Source organism: Mytilus californianus, unplaced genomic scaffold (genome assembly GCF_021869535.1).
Source record: "Mytilus californianus isolate M0D057914Y unplaced genomic scaffold, xbMytCali1.0.p SCAF_11, whole genome shotgun sequence".
Taxonomy (NCBI): Eukaryota; Metazoa; Mollusca; class Bivalvia; order Mytilida; family Mytilidae; genus Mytilus; species Mytilus californianus.
The window spans coordinates 51187963-51209236 of NW_026262593.1; the positions used below are offsets into that span (position 1 = coordinate 51187963).

Here is a 21274-nt window from a genome sequence, read left to right on the forward strand (position 1 = left end):
CGTAGAATAGCTGACCAAGACACAAAACACAATAAAAAAGGTACAATTAATATTAAATAAAATAAAATGATGTGTTATTATATTGTCACATTAAAATAACATATTTAACAAAACACTACGAGAGTGATCAATATCCAGTATAAGTAGACAAAACTAAATGCATGTACACTTAAAACGCAGTACTTTGAAATACTATAGAAATACCCATTTAGACATTTAGATACGCATGCTCGTAGTTGTTTCTACCTTCGTTATCATTTCTGTGTTCGTAGTCAAGGTAAGCGGTCAATAATGTAAATATTTTTAACATTTATTGTTTGCAGATTTAAATTTTTTTTTATTAAGAATCACGATTACTCCACCAAAACCATATAAACAAACAAAAGCACACTCACCTAAATTACAAATAAAAAACTAATAATGGATCGATAACTTTGTCAATTGTGCATTAAATCAAATGTTAGCAATTATTATATTACTGAACTTGATTGAAAAATAAGAACAGTTCTATTCATTTATTTTTGATAATAATTTCATTAACTACTTACATCTTCTTTTTATCGAGTTATTTCAAATTAGTCAGCAATAGAAGTCACAGACAATTTATATCACATTCGACAAACCAACAATGATAATGATTTATGAATTATCATATTTAACGAATAATAATTTGTATGAAATGATTGAAAATAATGCTTTCGTTCTGTGATGAAACGAATATGTCCTTGACCTGACCTGATTAACACTCCATTATTACAAATATTGATTTTCTAAATTTAAATCCTTTCAATGTAAATATCGTGATTTATTTATCTACATTGTATTATATCGCTTAAAACATCCATATATGTTAGGTATAATTTCTGTTATCCTGGGTATGTCTGAGGACCTTTCTCTAATGAAAAGATTCGAGGTTTGATTTTTATTGATATATTGATATCAATATGACTGTATTTGAGTTAGAATTATGGCCATTGTTGTCGTATTGGAAGGTTGAATTCTTGATTTGCATGTTTGACATATCAAATTTAAGTTGTTCAATCAAGAGTGATAATATATGCTTACAAGATCGTAATGATGAATCAAGTAAAGCTACAAAAAATTAAAACCAAAGTTTAGCGGTTATTTAAACAATTTGGATTTTGACAGGCATATGAAACAATATGAAAGAATAGTGCATGTACACTTTAAAAAAGCTAAAAGAAAAGTAAGTTTTGTTGAATTTACGACAAAGTAGTGCTGTTTCAGCATATGTGACATGAAACCTATACAAATATTGTTAGAGCAAACCAAATAATGGTACCCATCCATGAACTAACGTTAAAACATATATTCGTGATACTTCTATGTACATGATGTAGTTTTAAAATACAAAAAAAAAATCTTATAAATGACATCCATTGATTTTATGAATGCAGATAAAGGATTTCTTTGAATGAATTACATATATACTTAACAAAGGAGAAATCATTTGATTCTCGTAAATGGAATTTGTTCACAACGTCAATTTTTGTTTAACCCGAAACAGAAGACATTATTATTGTTATATAGAATTGATTGAATGTTGTTATTTATTTATATGAAATGAAATCGAAAACAAATCCGGGTTACATACCAAAACCGAGGGAAACAAATCTACTATAAGTAAAAAACACCGTAACAATAGAAACACTGACCTTCAACAAAAAGAAATAAACGCCAGAATACATAGAAACATATTATTTGATAACAGCTGACAAATTCCTGACTTTGTACAGGACATTGATGACTAGAAATCAAAAGCATTGTTGCCTTGAGCTATAAAAGTATCTTAGCTTCTTCTACATCTATTTGATAATCTCATTATCCGCTATGCATATTTACATTCAGGCACAAACCATAAGAATAGTAAACATGATACAATTGATAGATTTTAAGATTTAATTACTATGGTTTCGGCTAGAAATCATCATAAAACTAGTAAAACAAATGTCGATGTTTGAAGTTTGATTACAAAAATTGTCATTTATTTCATTGAATATGTCAAAAAAAATGGCATCATATTGCTTTATCAAAGATAAAGTAGTATTTCATATTTTAAGTACAGTAGTTTATTCTTTAATTATATTTATAATTTTCAGAAAACATGTCAGTAAGAATTGCCGTACATGTCCTTGATCTCTGTAATGACCAGCAATCAAAATGTCTGTGGAAACACGTTTGGGTGAATTTTGGAGAAACTATTGAAAAGGATTTGCATAATAAAAATATCAGTATTTCAAGCGACTATGAAACTTCTGATCCTGTGGCCATTAGTTTCGATATTGATGTAAGAAAGACTCTGGATGTGCATACGATTATTAAAAAAGCATTTGTTGAATTGATAGAAAAACAAAATTTAGAAATCAGATCAATACACGAAGTTTCAATTACACAAGAGGAGACAGACGCTATATCTAGACAATTTACACAGCATAAACTGTGAATTTATATCAACAAGTATTGCAAACATTCAGTGTGGGTTGTAGGACAATAAGCTGGTTTTAGAAGAAGTTATTAAAGGTTTGAAAGACAAACTTCATCGTTGTAGTATAACAACGAGTACTTATGCAAAACTTGACGGATTAAATATTTCTAGAGAAAGGGAAGAAACACGGGTTTTCGTCCAACTATCAGAAGAGGACCAAGCAATTGTGTGGATTTATGACTTATTGAATTTAGATTGTTTCAAGAAAGACAATGTTGCCATTAGTCATCATCATTTCGGATTAAAGATATGTGTTCCTGATTCTAGTACAAAACTGTTAATTGAGAATGATTTAAAGAGTACAATTACAACTGGTAGCCTTGCTGTGTCCTGCAAGAGGTATTTATTCAGTGATTGTCTATATCAGTTGATTCAAAGGGAAACTGTGCATGCATTTCTTATATTTAGATTACGGAAACATAAATGTGTATGGTTTAAAAACAGCCAAAATACTCTGACATTATATGCGGAAAACCAATCAAAACTTAAAGTAGCAGACGGAGTGATCAAAGGTGCGTTCAAAGAAGACATCATCGCTGTGCCGTCTCGTTTTATTAGTAGCGAGAACGCTAAACAGAAAATAGCCAATTTAGAAGAGAAGGGAAATGGAAAACTGTTAATCAAACTGAGCACAGACTTTTCAACAGTGAATGTATCACGAACGGATGATTACTGGTTCAATCCAACTCAAATTGAATATATGTATACATCGAAGAGACTTTTAGTTCCAAAACAAAAACTGGAAACCATGAAAAAGCTACTGAGTAACCACAAATCCTCCATTGAGAATCAATATTCAGTAAACGTATATGAACAAGACGAGCCATTATGTAAATGGACTGTTAAAGGAGAAGATTCAGCGGTGGAAGCTGCTTATCAAGAACTCTTGAATCTACTACAAATGCCTGGTCAAGACAAGACGTACATTATTGAGGATAAAGTAACAGATTTGCAATTCAGGGTGACGAACATCGCGAATAGCTGCAGGTGTTGTGTTTCTCTTTCATCAGCCAAAGTAACGTCATCCGAATTACGCACAATACCAGTTGACCTAAGAAAACATATAAGATGTCGTAGTATAACAGTAGATGATGGTCTCACTGTCAGACTTTACAATTGCAGTCTGCAAAAAAACTATTGGCTAGGACAGAATACGTTGTTTCTGAATGTTGAACATAATGCTGGTTAGTAAATATAAAATAACATAACTTTTTTTAGCTCACTTGGCCGCATGGGCCAAGTGAGGTTTTTTCATCACTTGACGTCCGTCGTCGTCCGTTAACTTTTACAAAAATCTTCTCCTCTGAAAATACAGGGCAAAATAATCATTGAGGTATCATAATTTAAAAAAAATTATGTTCGATGATCCCACCAACTAAGCAAAATGACAGACATGGCTAAAAATACAACATAGGGGTAAAATGAAGTTTATTGCTTGTATCTAAAACTCATGCATTAAGAGCAAATCGAACAAATGGTAAAAATATTAATCAGGTGAAGTTCCATCTGCTCTGATATTTTCAGACGAATCAAACATTTCGTTGTTTAGTTGCTGCCCCTGAATTGGCAATTTAAATGTAATTTTGCAGTTTTGGGAAATTATCTTGAATATAATTATACATGTTATAGATAAACTGTAGGCAGCATTAATGCTCAGCAACGTAAAATCTACAAATAAGTTAACATGACCAAAATTTTCAATTGACCCCTTAAGGATTTATTGTCCTTTATAGTCAATGTTTTACAATTTTTCGTAAATTTGGCATATCTTTTACAAATATTTTCTCCTCTGAAACTATTATGCCAAATAGAATCAAACTATGCCGCAATCATCATTAGCATGATTAGGGTATATAGATTTAAAAATGTGTCCAAATATCCCGTATGCCAAGAAAAATAATCTACATGGTAGAAAATACAACATATGGGATAAAATGCAAGTTTTGTCTTTTATTCTGATAACTGCTATACAGAGAAGAAATCTGAAAGCGGTCAACTTGTTTAAAATATTGAATGCTATCAATTATTCATATAAATCAAAACTGTCAGACTTTTCCCTGTAGGAGTTATGGCCCTAAATAACAAATGTTACCACTATTTTTCGTTTTTTGTCTTTAATCTCGAAAACTATAATAGATAGAGAGAAACTTTAAATTTGCAAAAAGGGTCAGAAAAACCATTATTGGGTGATATCATCACTTGACTCCCTATTACAGTTAATGAAATATCAGATACAAAACAAAACAGAAATTTTTGTCATTAATTCCACTCTCGTCAACCTGTTGGGGAGTATATTCAGTTGAATATTCATAGAGACCAAAATGAGCGACACAGGCTTTATTAGGAGAGCCTCTAGTCTCCAATCAAAAGGCGTCGTCGCTATCAGCGGTCTGAACAAAACTAAGAACTTAATGTATAGGTGATATGGAGTTTAAAGTCTATTAAAATAATATGAAATTAGAGTGTCCCTTGAAATGTTTATCATAATCAAAGATTTGTATTGATCATTATTTTGGCTATGATATGAAAATCACAAGTTTCATAAATCTATCAAAACACTATTAAGATGTTAAAAAATATTGATCAGTAATGTATAGTTATTTATATTTTTGAATCATATCTTACTTATTTGCGCGAAGTCTTTCAACTTTCTTGATATTCAATGCTGCAAAACGGAAACAACTTGAGATCTTGTCATAACTATATGGCTGTGAACCAAGGCTTATACATTGTATATTTTTCTACAATATATCCTATACACCGATGTTAATTAGGCATATTATTGTTTCTTGTACAGCTGTGATTCATAACTTTTTTACTTCTTTGTGTTCTTTTGTATTGTTTGGTCAAAGAGGTCAATTTCAATATGACATCGCATTTGACTTTTTTAAAGGAAATTTTCTAGATCAGATTATATCGCCGTATTCCTTTATCTTTATAGAATACTGAATTTTGAAAAGATTGAGAAATTACACCATTTGTTTTTTTTTTTAATTATGGCTCTACCTGCTTTATTTGCAGTTATAATTCCGAATATTAATGGCTCTACCTGCTTTATTTGTATTTATAATTCCGAATATTATAGTTGGTAAACGACCAAATAATTTGCAGTATTAATGAGCTTGATATATAGTATCTATAAATTTAGATTCTGAATAAGAATAATCAAATCAAAAATATCTACCTTGAAAACAACAGACAAACTGGAAGATCCATGTTGGCTCTGTCATATACATTGGACAATATATTATAACCGATTAGATGTAAATATGTTGCGGTTCTATTGTTTGCAGTTATCACGAAAGCAATACTAGCTAAAAGCAAAATGATACTGATCAGTCCCCGAGGGTATCATCAGCTCAGTAGTCAGTACTTCGGTACTGACATGATTTAACAAATTTTTCTAAGATTGTCCGTTTATAAATTTGGAAATTATTAAGAAACTAAGGTTTTAACTCCCTCAGGCAAAGTTGACTTTAGATGAATTTGGCTATCAATGTTAAGTATTTTTGTCAAATAGCTGTTCAACGGTTTCGTTACTTATACATCCTCGGATTTCAAATATTTGGCTTTGAGCGTTCCTGATGAAGGTAAATCCAGAAAAGCGCTTCGGACGATTTGAAATTATTAAACGTGTTGTTTTCAATTTTTTAGAACAAATCAACATATTAATATTAATATTATTAATCTGATACTTATGAATTGAACTATCATAAGCAAACCATGATCTATCATACCTGGAAATTGTTATTAATTTGGACAACCCTTTATATTTGAAAGGTTTAATCCATCATTTTATAAATAAGGTAATTTCTGTACTAAGTCAGGAATATAACAGTTGTTGGTTTTTTTTTTAATTTATTTTAGCTTTTGAGTTTACCTTTTGAAGAGTAATTGCATCTGAAATGCATTCTACATGTTTTATAATTATTTGTTTTGGTTTGAATATTTTATTTCAACCATTTAATGTGGCAAAATTAAGGGTTTCTAGCAAATGACATTGTTTCTCAAGTTTCTGCTATGATTCATAGGTTAGCGATTTGGGTTGCTGGAAGACTCTTGTTCTCTAAACTAACTTTGATTATTTCAAATTAACAAAATACCATAAATATTTTATATATTTACTATTAATATAATTTATATTATATTTACAGTTTGCCTAATGTATCTTTATCTACTCTTTTACTTGTCAAGGTGGTGATACATCCACTATCAAATGTATGGTAAATGCATTTCAACATGACCATGCTACTATATACCTACCTATCTGGAAGATAGCAAAAGAAAATGATAACCTGCATAAACTGATAATAGAAATGAAAGACTATTTCAAATCAACAAACCTTCAAGGACTGACTGTTATGTCGTTCGATTTGTCTGAAGTTGAAAAAGTTAGATGGCCTGTCGTTCAATTTCTAGGAGCTATTTTGTTATCTTTAGATTGTAGCAGACCAACATATTTTCAGTTCTTTGCACCATCAGACGACATATTTGAACCAAGTTCCGACATAATCACCGAATGGTGTCAGCTGAAAAAAGGTATACTGTTATTATTAAGATATATAGCAAATAATACATGTATTCTAACATTCTAATGTGTTTTTGAAAATTTGTTTATTTATTTTTATTTCACTGTCTTTTATTCACAAAAAAAACTATTCTAAATGAAATATTATTTAAAGGAAGAGTCTTGTATCTGCTCTTTGTTCGGGTTCTTGTCTACTTGACACATTCTCCATTAACAATGTCAGTGAAAATATACCGAGTTGGTTAAAATGTAACATGCTATGCACAGCAATATTATCTTTTACTGGAACAAAGTGTACTTACAAAATTATAGAACAGTAAATTGAAAAGGGGCAAGTCGATTAACACTGGCAAACTCTAACTCTCTATTATATCAAACACTGAAACTACCAGAAACTATCTTTCATATCTCTGACATAATACAGGCATATTACGACTAAATAAATGCGTTGAACCTGGTCTTGTGGCTAACGAAACTCCAAACACTTCCTCATCTATTTCATCTTATTTCAGAATCTTCGAAGCAAAAATTGCAGATTAATGTAGTGAAAGGCGAATTGGCTTTAATGAAGGTAAGTTTGTTTTGTTTTATAAACAAATGAACGAAGGTTGAAATAATCTATCACTGTGATATGCTCATCAAGATAAGGGACCTAAAATAGACCTTATTCACGGAAAACTAGATTTAAGGAGCATTTAGATGCATCAAGATTTGTTTAGTTTGGGTCAAGTTGTTTAAAGTGGCGACATCTACAAATTCACTTTGTTATAATGACTTAAACCCGACTTTGACTTCACATTTGATAAAGAGAAAACACGATTTGTACCACCAAAACATGTGTTAGTTAGCCATCTGCAATACATAAGATAGTTCCTTGTTGTTGTGGGTATTATGTTGCGCAATCTTTAGTTGTTCTCTTTCGTATTTTTTGTCTTGGTGTCGTCTGTTCTACGTCATATGATTTTGAAATAGAAACTTATTACATGTACTTTCGTGAATGATGAGCTCGAGCTCTCTGTTAATATAAATAGGTTTTTTTCGTTTAACATAGGTTATTTTGCTTACAATAACAACGAGTTATGGCTGGATGGCATTCATCGAAGTTTTTCTTTTTGAACTGTAAACATGATGAACACATGGTTTTATTAAAATAATATTGCTTGAAGTGTTGTATTTTCATTTCAAATTCCCATGAAATATCACTGCATGTTGAAGTGACACGCGGATTTGTTTGTCAGTTATTTACATTGCAGCGCAATGTTGTACTGTTGTTCGCCTCTCTTTCGAATAGTACACGAACAAAACATGATCATGAGTGTTTTTGATTCTGATAAACTTCTAGCATATTCGTGATTTTACTTTCAGTTATCATCGAAGTATCAAATGCGATGTACAAAATTTTTTATGCATTCTTTTAAGAAAGCCATACATGTACCTTTTATCAGCTTCCTCTCATTAGGGGTCGCATTACGTCGGAATTACAATGTATATACACGGTCTATACATGTATAAAGATTCTGTCTTGCAGTATAAGTTTGTTAAATTTTTATGATAACAACATTCTAAAAACATATTGTTTTCATTTTATTATTTTTCCAATTAAATATACTAAAGTACCGAAAAGAGAATTGTAGGGGTTGAATGAATTATTTTACAATATTCAAAATTGGTTGTGTAAACTGCCAAACAAATCTGACAAACAAACAATTGCTAAACAATATCACACAAACCATTAGTGCACTATAATCTTGTAACGGTAATAAAGATTAAAACAAGATAGAAGTTAAAAACATAAAGGAAATAAAAAAACCGGCTGAATTAATTTCTGTTTTTAAAACTGTTTGTACTTCCACGATAATTATCAAGAAATGAAAATGGATACAAACATTTTTATAAAAAAAGTTAATGAAAACAAATAATTTTGATCCCCTGTTGTCGAACTACTTTGCATGTAAGTAATGAGTCATTTTAGTTCATTATTTAAAGATTAAAAATATGTCTTCATTATATTCTACAAACAGTGTGACGTGCTTGTGAATGCTACTAATCGTGAATTTGATTTATCACGAGGAATGGTTTCTAAGGCATTACTCAAAACTGCTGGCGTTGAACTACAGCATGATTGCGACAGGACCATAAAAGGTAGACAGATACAGTTCCCTGCGGTAGTTGTAACAAAAGGATACAATTTATCAGCCAAAAACATCTTTCATGGGGTTCTTCCAAGATATAAATCAGAGAGCAGTATTCAGGTACTACACACATGTCTTTAAACATTAGTTTTTTGTAATCTGTATATTTTAGTTTAATAGTTAAGTCACCTTTTTGTTATTTGTAGTGAGTGAACATAGCATTCGCCAATAAGGGTTTGCATGGGATCACCATTAATAGTAGTTTACATAGAATATATGTGTAGCTTTACATTAAATTATTTCTTCAAAGATACAACTTTTGGGATTTATCTTTCTCAAGAACGCGAACACTTTACAGTTCTATTCAAAAAAACATCAATCAAGATCTTTACATTTTTGTTTTAAAATCATAACCTTTCTTTTACTTAACACTACTAATCTCCATAATGAATTGAAATATCGACAATATTGTCTCATTAAACAGTTCTGATCTACAAAAATTGGAAACGTAGATATTTATTTCTTGGGCATTGAATAACAATACTTTCTGAAAAACAACTTCAAAAATGATATTATCAAAATGCTGGATTTTTTTATAGACATCTTATTTGTTAAGTTTGGTGGATTTATATTTCAATCAAAAAATGGTACTCAAGCGAGTAAATTATGTACCACTACTGGACGATTTGTTTCTACTCATATTAAACAGAATTGATTCAGATCCTTCTCAGAGACAAACTACAAATGTATCTTAAAAAGTTCTTCAATTTTACTTCCAGACAGTGATTATAATAACATGTTGACAGCTATTCCCCAAAGTTTGACATTTTTATTTTGTTTTTGTTCACACATTGTTGTCAATAAAATGAAATTTTAATGCGACTTTTATACAAGTGAAATGTTCCCTATTTTCTTTTTACATCAGGGAATGCCTGTGCCAAGTCAGAATGATGACAATTGTTTCCATTTGTTAATGTTGAATTTCAGCTTTTAATTTTGCCATTTGATAATTCAAAACAATAAGGTTCTTTTTGCTTTCAATTGTCAGGTATTTTTCTTATTTTACTTTATGAGAATTCCTGTAACTAACTAAACCACACCTACATGATAGCTCACATCTCATATAATACTTTAACTTGATCGTAGAGAAACTATCAAAAGCAGAACATGTAAAAGTTCTGCTTCATAAAGGTTGGATTGTTCCTCGAAGTAGACTAAGATGGACGATTTCGAACTAAAATCTATGACAAACGTGGCGGTTTAAACTGTTCAATTGTCATCTTCCCATCACCTCTGCTCAAACGTTTATATTTACATATTTCAGTAAGTCCGTTGAGCTTGTACATGAAAACAACTATGACGACATTCCTAACAAGGGCGTAATCCTTAAACAAAAATGCTCTAGCAGAGTTCTGACGAAGAACGACAAAAATCGACATGTACTACATACGTTTTACGGTCACAATCACGGATTGGTTGACTGATAAATATGTCGGTATCTCGACTCACACGTATCATGTGTGAGTGGTCGTAAATCTAGAGTCACTAGTCACTAAACAGAAGGTTTCCTTATGCCGATTGGGGACTTTTGACTCGGAAGGTGGTGAATACATATCACATGTATCAGGAGACTCTTACATTTATTACAAATCTGATCTTGCTTCTTTATAGGCCCTAGTGTCCTCAATATTTGTTTTAAACCTTTATTTAGCCATTCTTAGTCGATTTATGAGATGTGAATAGCGATTCCTTTGTCTGGGACGATTTCATTTATCTATCGAATGCTTACATAGAAAAACAAATAAGAAGATGTGATATTCCAATGACACAACTCTCCATCAGAGAACAAATGACAAACACATGAGTTAAAGATAATCGTTTTCCGTCTATTCAGCATTTGCTATATTATACCAGCTCCTAGTGTTTCTCGACATAAAACACATTTATGAATAATAAACAACTCTCATAGTTGATCGTTTAATTTTAAACTTCAGCAGTTTGAATATTTCATCAAGAATTGCCTGAACACAGCAGTAGACTTAAACATGAAAAGCATTGCATTTCCTGCTCTTGGAACAGGAAACCTCAGTTATCCACCAAACATTGTCGCCTCTTCGATGTTTCTGGTAGTGGACAAATTTGCATCTGATTACAACGTAGGAGCTCTTACTGAAATAAACTTTGTCATATTTCCAGCTGATACAAGCGTATTACAGGTATGTAGCTTTTTAGACTATAATTTTGATAATGGCTTGTTTTAGAAATGGTATTTTTCACTAGTCTAAGATTAGTTTTTTTTCTATTTTAAAACAAGCAGTGTCAAAGTTGCGATATGAAGTAGAGTCATAAGTTTTGCTTTGGTGAAACACTCTCCAAATTATACATGTACTTATGTTCGAGATTTATAATACAAATTTTGATTTAGATCTGGAAAGTGCATACAATCTTCTTTGAGACGAAATATTGTGTACGAGATTAATAATATTAAAATATGGATGGTATGACGTGTCAATTCTACGTTCATACATGGCAGACATAACTGCATCTCTGATGTCCTTTATTTCAAGTGTCACGGTATTTATGCGTTCAAAGTAGTTGTCAAAATGAACTATTTAGTGAACGGACTATCAATATAGGATGAATAGTATTTCAAATCTGATCTGGCTACTTTATGTGTTCGTAGTTTCCTCAATATTTGTCTAAAACCTTGTCATAATTATTCGAGATAATAACTGTTAATTTGCATTTGTTTAAATTTGATTTGTAACCAAGTATTTCCTTTGTATCTATCAATAAGTTACAAATGCATGATAATGATGTCTATATTTTAATAATGTTGACTTGCTTTAATTGTTACAACGACTGGGATTAGCTAGCATTTCAAATTTTGTTGATCCCTTGAAGTACCTTATACATAAAATGTTTCAATTTGGCAAAGTATACACGCCACTAAACATTGATTTCCAGTTTATCGGAGACAAATCGTACTTGGACAGAATTGTCAAGTTCGTGTCCTTTGTTTACAAATTCAATGTATTTAGTTTGTCAAGGGAGATGGCATTATGCAGATTCAAACTTTGCTTCATAAGATAGATCAATCAGACCATTCGAGCAGGTTAAATACTTCTGGAAGGTGGTTTTCATTCCACCAACTGGAAATAACTCAGATATACATAAAGGAGTATCATATGGCCTAGACATATTGTGGAATAGAAAAAATATGCCTGATACAACAAGTGATCATATTTTCATAAAAACATGTACTAACAGGAGCAACACGACGGTTGCCATGTGCGGGGCAGGATTTGCTTACCCTACCGGAGCACCTGATATCACCCCAGGTTTGAATGGGGTTCGTGTTGCTCAGTTTCTAGTTTTCTATGCAATTGTTTGTCTATTGGTCTTTTTCCATTTTAGCTATGCTGCTGTCAGTTTATTTTCGTAATTATGAATTTGAATGTCCCTCTGGTATCGTTCGCCTCTCTTTTAATACAAAATATCTTTTTGAAATATGCAATGCTTTATTTTACATCTAACGTCATTTCATATGATCTCGAAGGATTATATCAGGGGAAAATTACTGTTTTGAGAACAGTTTTTCCTTGTGAGCATATACCACAAATTTCGTCAGAGACTATTTTCTGAAAGCAAGTGATGAGCATACTTGCAACAAGCAGTCTCTTTTTTGCGTAATGTCAACATTTTAATACATGTAGAATGTTTATTCTTGCTACGTATCATATGCAATGAGACGAACATATTTGTACCTGATAATTTTGTATATGTCAGTATTTTTATCATTTTCATTTCCTATTTTGTGTGATAGGTATTTGAAGCAGTAGAAAAAAACAGAAAGAAAACAGGTGAGATATTATGATATATAGCTAATCACCTGCAGATTGTTTACGCTGTTTTGCTCAAAATTCAATAAAAAATTTAAAGAAATAAAGAATTCAAGAAAAGTTTCGACGATATTTTATTAGTAAGTAAATAAGACACTACTGTCTATACTTAACAAATCATTTCGAAATGAAACTGTCATTTTGATATGACCAGCTAAAAGACTAAAAAAATACATTATCAAGGTCTCTTTCGTCTTTTTTGTCGATTATCAGGTGTATCCACTGTGCTACATTCAGTATCGCTAAGGCAATTGTGTGAGCATTTATATAGCAATTGTCCAGATAGAGAGAATCGACTGTATCCCGTCAATATTAAAGTTCTTCAAGCATCTTCGTGATCGTTATTATGATGTATAAACTTGAATTAATGTTTGAGTCGTTGCTATTTAATCACATTTCCCAAATGGCAGCAGTACTAATTATAGAATGTAAGATTTTTAATTGACGAATAATTGGTACAATATAGCATCATATTTTTTCAACAGCTCGCTCAGCATGGGAACAAGTGACAATTCCCCTAATCGCACGAATGATGTTCATTTAAAACAAAGTTTTGACGGAAGTGTTTCGATGGTTTTTTCTTAATGACCTCGAATATCGTACTAGGAACTACAAACACTCTGTAACTAATAACGTAGAGAACAAATTGATGTTTTGTTATTTTCTCAGAGAGATAATCATGTATAGTATACTTTTAGATTCAGCGTGTAAAATGTTTGTTGATTCTGTTATGGCTTGTCCTGATTTTACAACATGCACTGTGCAAGTAATTGGACCAAATGATGAGCTGATACAAGACACCTTTAAACAGATTGAAGACGCATTGAATACGAATGGAAAAACGAACGAGGTATTGATAGGATGTATACTGCCGGATGCTTATTTATTATAGTATAGAGTAATTTCTTTAAAAAAAATTCCAAAGATTTATTCCTTCATTCTTGTTCATGCATCACATTAACCATTAAAATTATTGAAAAATGAAAGTGATTTCCAGTTTCATTTACAATTGAAAACAAAAATAAGGAATATTTTTATACAGAATAATTGAAAATTCATCGAAATAGTTGCATTTAATTCAATGAGTTTGATACATGTACCCCAATGAAAAGATGCAAGTCATTCAATAGTATAAAGAAATAACTAAGAAACACGATTTTTTTTAACATCATTTTTGTTGATATCACTTTGCTACTTTTTAATGTTCAACTAAAGTGCCTAAAAATATTGACTTTTTACATACTCAGAATATATCCTTATAGATAAGAAAGATACTATTCGGTGTTTTTTTCTCTCATTTGTTTCGTTTCGTGGTTTAACATTGTTTGTCCGATTGATGAATTATCATTTGAAAACACAATTGCAAAAAAGTGGTAAAATAATTCTACTAGTGGTATTAACGGAGGGAATATGCTTTGTTTCAGGGTATCCGAACTGACAGACTAGCCCAGCTAGAAGCAAGTCACAAACATGACAGCAAATATCCGAAAGGTATAATATATATCATATAGATTTAAAAAAAACCCAAACAATTGGTAGATTTCAGGTGATTCAATAAATCGAATAAGAAGATACTTGCTATGCTTGGTCTACAGCAAGCTGTGTTACAGACATACATTGCCTATTTTCCTACACTTGCTATGTTTCTAATGTAATTTTTTGTAACTCCTTGGTAGGACGAACTCTACTCCTGTCTAAATGTGATTAAAAGAACATGCCAAGAAGATATGAATCGAATACGTTGTTATTTGTAGCACTTTTTTTACTTTAGATTATGACTTTGTTTTTTTAAGGTTATATACAATATCTGCAGCGTATTATGAACGCAAAGGAAGATATGAGTGCTAATTCGTTAAATAAAAGACAAGGCACGGCATATTCATCGAACACTTTTTCGACGCCTGCCACATTATGCATTAATGAAAAAATGGTAAACATTCCTCCAGTGAAAACAAAACGGTCACCAATCATTTACAGACCAACACAAGACTCGATAGTCATGATTACAAAAGAAGAAGTTAAAGTATTTGTGTATAAGGCGGATATATGTTATCTAAGTAATGTAGACTGCATAGTAAATCCATACAGTAGCAGAATGAATGAAACCGATGGTTTAACGAACATTGTTGCAAGAGCCGGAGAACAAATGAAAACACAATGTTCAATGTACTTCGAAAGGCATGGAATATGTGGACGATGTTTATACATTACGACTGCTGGAAATTTGACCCACTACAAGAAAATACTTCACGTAAAGGTTCCTGCCCAGAATGAAAATTCGACAATTGCTGCACTTACAAAAAATATTTCGGAAACAATAAGGATTTGTTTGACACAAGCCAACATGGATAATATTAACTCAATAGCTCTCCCACCCTTTATCACACTAGGTAAGTTAAAGGAATAAAGGGCACCTTCTTGTCATAACCAATTAAAACCTATATTGTAATTTGTAAGAGCATTATACATGACATTTTTAGTTGAAACTATGCGTATTTAAATGTAATAGAATTTAGGAGATGTACGTGTGATATAATTGTCAATCAGATCAAAATGACATAGATGTTAACAACTACACATGACCATAAGGCCTTCCATAATGATAAGTTTAACTAATTCAGCAAAGTACCTTATTTATGTTAGCATATTATGTTAAATTTAGAACACAATCTATTAATCCAACAGCTATAGATTTGTTTACAAAAGGCTTAACAAAAACGATTAGTTTATGGAATAAAAATGTGTTAAAAAAAATTCCAATAACCTGTTCTTATTGCTACCACAAACTATGTGCACAAAATGAAACTTTGAATAAAATAAACATGTATTATATTATGATCCGATACATCAACATGAACATTCCTAATTGTTGATGATAAAAGTATTGTACAGAACTTTTTAATATCATTTCATTTCTAATATGATCTATGCTTTTTCATATCATTATATAATAACAAAAAAATATGTTGACTTGATTTTATACATTTGATTTTCTAGTATTCATATTGGCTTAGTTTCTTATCATCATAAGTTATTTTAATTTTAGTTTGATAGCTTTGGGAAAACTCAGAGATTTTTCAAGTTGCACTTATTTTGTTTTTAAATTGTAGGATTCCATACAGCTTGTAATACAGATATAGTAAAAACATACCCAGATAGCGTTATGAAATATAGCAAAGAAGCTGGCACGAAATCAAGTATTAAAGAAATACATTTTGTTCATACTGATCAGACAGAAATGGAGGCGATACATGCGGCTTTTTTGCAATCTATTCCCGATAGTTATGCTGATGAATACATTAAACAGAAGGATAGAGCAAATGAACTTTTGGGATATGCAGAAATGAATGAGTTTCATACTTTTAAAACTAGCACTAAACCTTTGCAATTCTCAGCGAGCAAAAACATTAGTGACAGGACTGAGAAAGTTAAAATGTATCAATCAGTACGTGGTTTATTTTCAGGTTGGTAAAACCTATAAAACTTTGCTGTTACGGTTTTACATAACATAGTTGTAAAAAGGTTGCCTAAATTGGTTTTAATGATACAGCATTTCTGATACCCTACACGTAGTTCTTTAAAGTGACATGTCTCAGATAATATGGTAAACACGTTAAAAGTAGGAGGGGATTATTGGTCTCTTTTAATTATTAAAAAGTAAAATTAAATTCTTCTAGAAATAATGTTAATTGCATTTGACGATGATCATGATTGTTTAATGGTTTTGAAAGTAAGCGAATTTAGGTTATATAAAATTAGCATATGTACATTTGTGATGATTGACACACATGTAATGCATTTTTACTCTAGATAAGTTAGTGCATATACGTTTCTGTTGATGTCCCTATGTTGTCATGTTAGACTTATGTTATGCAAAATACAGAATAAAGGGTTGATAAAGGGTTATTATCGTTTATTATCTTTATCGTTTTTCGCCTAAGCATCCCTTGTGATTCTACATTTTTGTATACCAGATTCGTTAAGGTTTAAGTACTTATATCTAAATATAGTTAGTGTATACAAAAAGCGACTTATGCCCAAGAAGACAGTTTTAAATAATCCACGACCTTGAAAATAATTATGTTCCTGAAAAATAAAATCTCTTTCGTGTTTTTGTCCATTTTGAACTCGGCTTTAATTTCTACCTACCGTTTCTTCCTATTCAAATATCCTCTCTAACTGTAGTGAAGGCTTCAAATGAAAGTACAACTCAAATTGTGTCTCTGAACGTTGTCATCATAGAAAATAATGATATAAAAGTAACTACGTACTCTTTAAATCTCAACAACAAAAATTACATTTAATTCATCCATGAAATAATGAATTTAGTAACATAATTTTTCCATTTAATATTGAGCAAGTTCAGAGACAGTAGCTTTCATGACTGAATGGTTTTTGGCATTATTCTTTCAAAAGGTAACAAAAGTATTTAACATGCAAACATTTAAAATAAAAAAGGATATTCTAACTTTCATTTCGAATGTGATTTAATGTTGCTTTTTTTTTCTCACCACTCACACAAGTTGATTATAGACTTTCCGTTTTGATTTTTCCTCAGGGTTCAGAATTTTTGTGATTTTACTTTTTACACACACAACTGAGCCAGTTGCTAGTGTATAATTACGAAAATATTTGTTATTTTGTGAAGCCTATGCTGATCAAAGATGCAAATAATTCAAATATTAACAAGTACATTGATGAACTCATACACATCAATAATTTTATACTGCAACTAGTTGTGTGTATTTCCTAAATATAGTAACAAAGCTATATTTTGTATAATGTCAATTTCATCATGGAACACTTTCTCCACAATCAGGGATTCATTAAGGGATTAAAATAAGTTTGACATTTGTGTAACGATTTAAAAAGCTATACAGGTATTAATTCAAGTTTCAGTATAAAAACAATATAAGGTCAATGTCATAAAAATATAAACTTTTTTGTACTCGGCGCAAAACTGGGGAAGGGTTCAGTAGAACCTCGCCCTTCCCCAGTTTCTCAGCCTCATACAAAAAAGTTTATATTTTCCTGACATTGACCTAATATTGTATTTATATTGCAAGAGAAAAGAGACTTAATAGCAATTAAGCTTATTCACCTCGTGTGTGCTTCTAGAATATTTTTAAGGAATAACACAAATGGTTTGTTTTTTTAATTTTTTCTATAGATAGTTCCGAGAATGTTCCATCAAAATGGACAGGTATGGAGGCTCATGAAATGATTACAACAATTATCTTACATCCACATGATCAGGAATATAAAGATGTTGTAGACGAATTCAAACAAACATCTGCAAAACATTATGACATTATCAAGGTATGAAGATTTATAATATTTACTATTTAATATCTAAACATATTGATTTTTTCGTAAGTGCTTTAACCCGCGTCATTCATGAAACTGAATACTAAGTATATATGTTCGGCTAGTTTTTCTGCAAATATTTTCTTTGTGCGTTAAACACTCATAAGGAAACAATTGAAAAAGAATTGAATACAACACGTTATATAAATTTTCTTCGTCCGAAGCGCTTTTCATGATTAATCTTCATCGGGAACGCTCATATTCATATATTTGAAAGCCAAGGATGTTTAAGAACCGAAACAATTGAAGAGCTACATGTATATGACCAAACAAAAATAGCCAAGCTGCCTATATCATTGTTGTACAGTTCGAATACTTTTACATTTGCAATTTTTTCGTTCATTTCCTTCCAGATTTAACATAAAGTAAAAGCATGATTTTGATATAGGAAAATAGTTTATATAATAAATCATAAGCACAAACATTCTTGATTTTATCTTTATCATTCTGAGTGACTATATCTATTGATTTTAACAAACACTTATTGGTGTCATGGTAATAACTTGAAAGGTTGAAAGAATTCAGAACAGGACTTTGCACCAGCAATACATAGCCAGAAAGAAATTAATGGACTCTATTAACCCCTCCTGCTTCAACAATGAACGTAAATTATGGCATGGCACCACACTGGAAGCAGTCGATGGTATAAATACATATGGTTTCAACAGAGGTTATTGTGGAAAAAATGGTTAAGTAATTTATACTTGTGTTTCGACAACCCAAGTTATGATGTTATCAGAAAAATGTATAATTCATTTTATTCAAAACACATGTAAAAGGGGAGATAACGGGTATTTAACAATTTAAAATCAGCCTAAAGCACGAAAGGCCGGAACACAACTTGCATATAATATAGCCTGCATAAATACAAACGAACCTCGGGTAATTCAAACTCATAATTACGACCTTTTATAAAGGAATATCTATCAAATATTGTTAAGCAGCTTTAATAAAAGAATCGTATGCAATATTTGCCCAAACGATTTAATAAAAAATAAAAAGGGAAAATCAAAAAACAAATTTTGCATTTAAATTTTAAACGGTTCTTGAATAGAGGATGATTCATCAACAATTGGAATATATATAAGATTACAGCAGTGCCTGCATATGATATATATATATATATATATATCCCCAGTGATACGATATGAAAGGGCTTGCTATTGATACCGTTATAATAATCTGGAAAACATTTGATGAGATATTTAAGTTCACGATATATGTATAATTGATATATTGCGTGTTGTTGATAAAGCACCTTTTACTGCTCGTCATGAGGAAATGTATAAAAAAAAGAAAAGAATCTTTCCATATTATGTAGAATCATTGAATTAGTTCTGATATATTAATCATACGTATAAATATATTCATAAAATCGTGTGCTATTTCTTTTCAGCTGCTTCCTATGGCAATGGGGTATACTTTGCAGTAAATTCATCATATTCAACAAAGTCACAATACTCAACGCCTGACCATGATAACAGTAAAAGGGTGTATTTATGCAAAGTTCTCGTCGGCGAGTATGCCAAAGGACAACGGGACATGAGAGTTCCTCCACCAAAATATGGGGCGTCAGGATCACACATTTTATATGATAGCGTTGTGGACAATCCCTCATCACCAAGAATATTTGTCATATTTCACGATGCGCAAGCTTATCCTGATTATCTCCTTGTGTTTCGATAATAAACATTCATGCAATCAATGTTAAAAAATTGAGACACTTCAAATTTGGAACAGTATCCCACTGTGTATACAATTATGTTGTGATAACATTATAAATCTATATGATAGAAGTAATATATAATTAAGAAGTTATTGTTAATGTTTCGGTAGAGTTTTATCTATGACGTCCTTAAAAGTACAGTTCGCAGAATTTTAACGTTGATTTGGAACAGTTGTATGAGATGCAGTATATAAAGAATAACCATACATTGTTTCAAAATGGAAACTTTTTTTACTCAGCTCAAAACAGGTTCACGGAAAAGCCTCGCTTTCTAGCTGTTTCTAAGTCTTGTACAAATAAAACATATGTTTTGCGACATTGTAAGGGTATTCTATATTTAAAATTCCTTAGTCTTAGTTCAGGACCATTTTAACTGCTACTTATTACAGCTTGAAAGCAACTTGTTACAGCGTGATCGAGAATTAATTTAATCGTCCGAGAAAATAATCAGAATGTTTTACGCACAAAAACATTGCAGTATTATTAGATTTATAAATCAAAGATAAAATCATTTAAGAATTTGAAGATGTCTATTAAACTGTTTTAGTTTTTTCAATATTTTTGTCATAAGACAATGTTTTGCGATTTGCAAGAATTTTTCAAGATTAAACTTTAAACAATATGCACATCTGACTATTCTACTTGGATACATCAATTTACTTTCTATAAACGTAACCAGAAAGGATTGACTTTCTCGTGCATTTCATGATTTACATCATCTGACATGAATACTTGGTTTAACAGTAGAACATATTTTGAAACACTTTCTTCTATTCAAGTTTCACGCAACAATATACTTTGATAAACTGTCAGCAATTTATTTAAGCAGATGTGGGGTATACCTGTAGGAGACGGCAACCCAACGACATATAAAGAAAACGAACTTTGGAGGTCAATAAACGGTCTTCGACAATAGATAGGTGTTCTACAAGATCATATTCTAAAGCACCCACCCAAGTCATGAAGTTTCAATTGAACTGACTAATAAGATATGTCAATACAACCATAGATATAATAGCCATTATATCTATGATACAACCAAAATCCAAACTCCCGAAAATACAAGACACATAAGATTTTTCTGGCTGGAGACAGACACTATACAAATATGTT

The 21274-nt window shown here is 31.1% G+C and overlaps 1 protein-coding gene across 2 annotated transcripts; it reads left to right on the forward strand.

Annotated features, from left to right (window-relative positions):
* Positions 1-225: 225 nt before the first annotated feature.
* On the forward strand, positions 226-20264 carry LOC127720272 (uncharacterized). Of its 2 annotated transcripts, XM_052226772.1 has the most exons (14): positions 226-277; positions 2121-3690; positions 6701-7045; positions 7547-7605; positions 9056-9286; positions 11161-11382; positions 12993-13029; positions 13767-13918; positions 14493-14559; positions 14862-15458; positions 16179-16532; positions 18239-18387; positions 18946-19123; positions 19832-20264. In XM_052226772.1, the coding sequence occupies exons 2-14, from the start codon at positions 3207-3209 to the stop codon at positions 20119-20121; spliced, it is 3165 nt and encodes a 1054-aa protein (XP_052082732.1). In that variant the 5' UTR covers positions 226-277; positions 2121-3206; the 3' UTR covers positions 20122-20264. The 2 variants fall into 2 exon arrangements, with proteins under 2 accessions (XP_052082732.1, XP_052082733.1); XM_052226773.1 differs by lacking the exons at positions 226-277; positions 18946-19123 and having other exon boundaries at positions 2518-3690; positions 19832-20013.
* The last annotated feature ends 1010 nt before the right edge of the window (positions 20265-21274 follow it).

Bases quoted from the DNA above. Each gene is read 5' to 3' on its own strand.
- LOC127720272 (XM_052226772.1), top strand. From the start codon at position 3,207: ATGTATACATCGAAGAGACTTTTAGTTCCAAAACAAAAACTGGAAACC. The intron at 7,606-9,055 runs GTAAGTTTGTTT...TTCTACAAACAG, and splicing joins GCGAATTGGCTTTAATGAAG to TGTGACGTGCTTGTGAATGC. The intron at 15,459-16,178 runs GTAAGTTAAAGG...TTTAAATTGTAG, and splicing joins CCCACCCTTTATCACACTAG to GATTCCATACAGCTTGTAAT.